We start from the raw sequence: 1,507 nt of genomic DNA on the forward strand, positions 1-1,507 counted from the left end.
ACTGCGTCTGGAATGGGGCTCACCCAATATCCGATGTCCTCCCAGCACCACGGGCGCCAGCGACGCGGTGTGGGGCCACCAAGCAGGGCTGAGCTCTCCCCAGTGCCGCTCGCCTGCGCGCCGGCTTCGCACGCACCCAGCGCCCGGTGGGATTTGGGGACCTTGGGGAGGAGATGAAGGGTGTCAAGGTGTGGCATGGGGCACCCTAATTTATCCCCCGTTGGGGCCTTGTTTTGGGGGATGCTGTTACCTCAGCTTTCTGGATCACTTTGCCGAAGGGCCAGAGGAAATACCTGGCCAGGTCCCAGCAGAGCCGCCCTGTGGGAACACGAGCGTCAGCTCTGGTGGGGACACCCCGCAGAGAAGACCCCGGCACCCATAGGTGCCGTTTTGGCTCAGCCAGGAGACCCACAGCTCACCCAGCCCTTCCCATGGGGGTCTCAAATTTGGGACTCACCATAAGGAGCCCCCACAACGGTGACGAACATCACGGCAGCCACGAGGACGTAGAGGAGCGAGAGCCACCAGCCAAAGAGGAGCAGGTAGAGGACGTTCCCACACGTCACCGTGGACCCTGCGGGAAGGGAGGCACCAGGTGGGACCGTTGTCGCCTGCACCATCCCAAATCCACGCTGCCACCACATAGGGCATCCCCAAAGCCACCCACCTCCAGGGCCCCGGATGACGTTGAGGTCGGAGTAGAGCTCCTTGACGATCTCCGAGCGATCCTCCCAGGGCCGCTCCGTCACGTGGCTCTTCCACTTCTTGAAGCCAAACTGCAGAGAAATATGATTTTTGGAGGGGGAGGGGGAGGAAAGAAAACTCATCGCAGCCACCCAGGAGCACCCATGGGTGCCCCCCCCACCCACACCACGAGCACCCACCTTGTAGTTGTTGGAGAGCTTGTTGGCCTCCACGACATTTTCGGCCGTCAGGGTGGTTTTCACCACGCAGCTCTCGCAGACCTCGTCCGAGTGCTGCTGGCAGCAGGACGGGGTGCATATGGCTGTAGGCGAGACGGGGTGACGGGAGGTGACAGGGGGTGACGGGACACCCCCCACAAAACCCCATACCCAGCCCATCCCATGGCCGTCCTACCTGGGGGGACGCAGGCCCGGTGCAGGTGGCAGCTCAGGTCACCCTGCACGTTGTTGATGGCGGCGCAGTGGCGGTCGCAGAGGGAGCCCCGGCGGGGGCTGTCATTGTCACCCTGGGGCTCTGTGGCCCTGGGGACATCTGTGGGGGGGTTGGTGTCACGCTGGGGGACAGTCAGGTCCCCAAAACCCATGTGGGACACAGAGAGCAACCAAGGTGGTACCCACAGGGGAGTCCCAGTGGGGTGTTTGGAAGGGGGAGACCCCTGGGTGCTCAAGATAGGGGGGGACTCTGCAGGTACCCAGTGTGATGCTCGGTAAGGGGGGAGACCCCAGTGCCCAGGAAGGGATGGAAGTGCCTGGTACAATGCTCAGGAGGAGGAGACATCCCCCCAGTGCCCAGGTTTTGGGGG

At 63.4% G+C, this 1,507-nt stretch overlaps 1 protein-coding gene across 1 annotated transcript in view; it reads right to left on the minus strand.

The window, feature by feature from the left end:
* LOC104542647 (low affinity vacuolar monovalent cation/H(+) antiporter-like) overlaps positions 1-1,288 on the minus strand; it is a 4,849-nt gene extending 3,561 nt beyond the window's left edge. The window contains exons 1-6 of the mRNA XM_010187025.1: positions 1,099-1,288; positions 885-1,006; positions 668-776; positions 458-574; positions 251-318; positions 24-161 (exon numbers count right to left, since the gene is read on the minus strand). Coding sequence (XP_010185327.1) covers positions 24-161; positions 251-318; positions 458-574; positions 668-776; positions 885-1,006; positions 1,099-1,288 — 744 coding nt within the window. The remainder of the gene's footprint in view (positions 1-23; positions 162-250; positions 319-457; positions 575-667; positions 777-884; positions 1,007-1,098) is intronic.
* Between the last annotated feature and the right edge of the window lie 219 nt (positions 1,289-1,507).

Source organism: Mesitornis unicolor, unplaced genomic scaffold (genome assembly GCF_000695765.1).
Source record: "Mesitornis unicolor isolate BGI_N332 unplaced genomic scaffold, ASM69576v1 scaffold34746, whole genome shotgun sequence".
NCBI lineage: Eukaryota > Metazoa > Chordata > Aves > Mesitornithiformes > Mesitornithidae > Mesitornis > Mesitornis unicolor.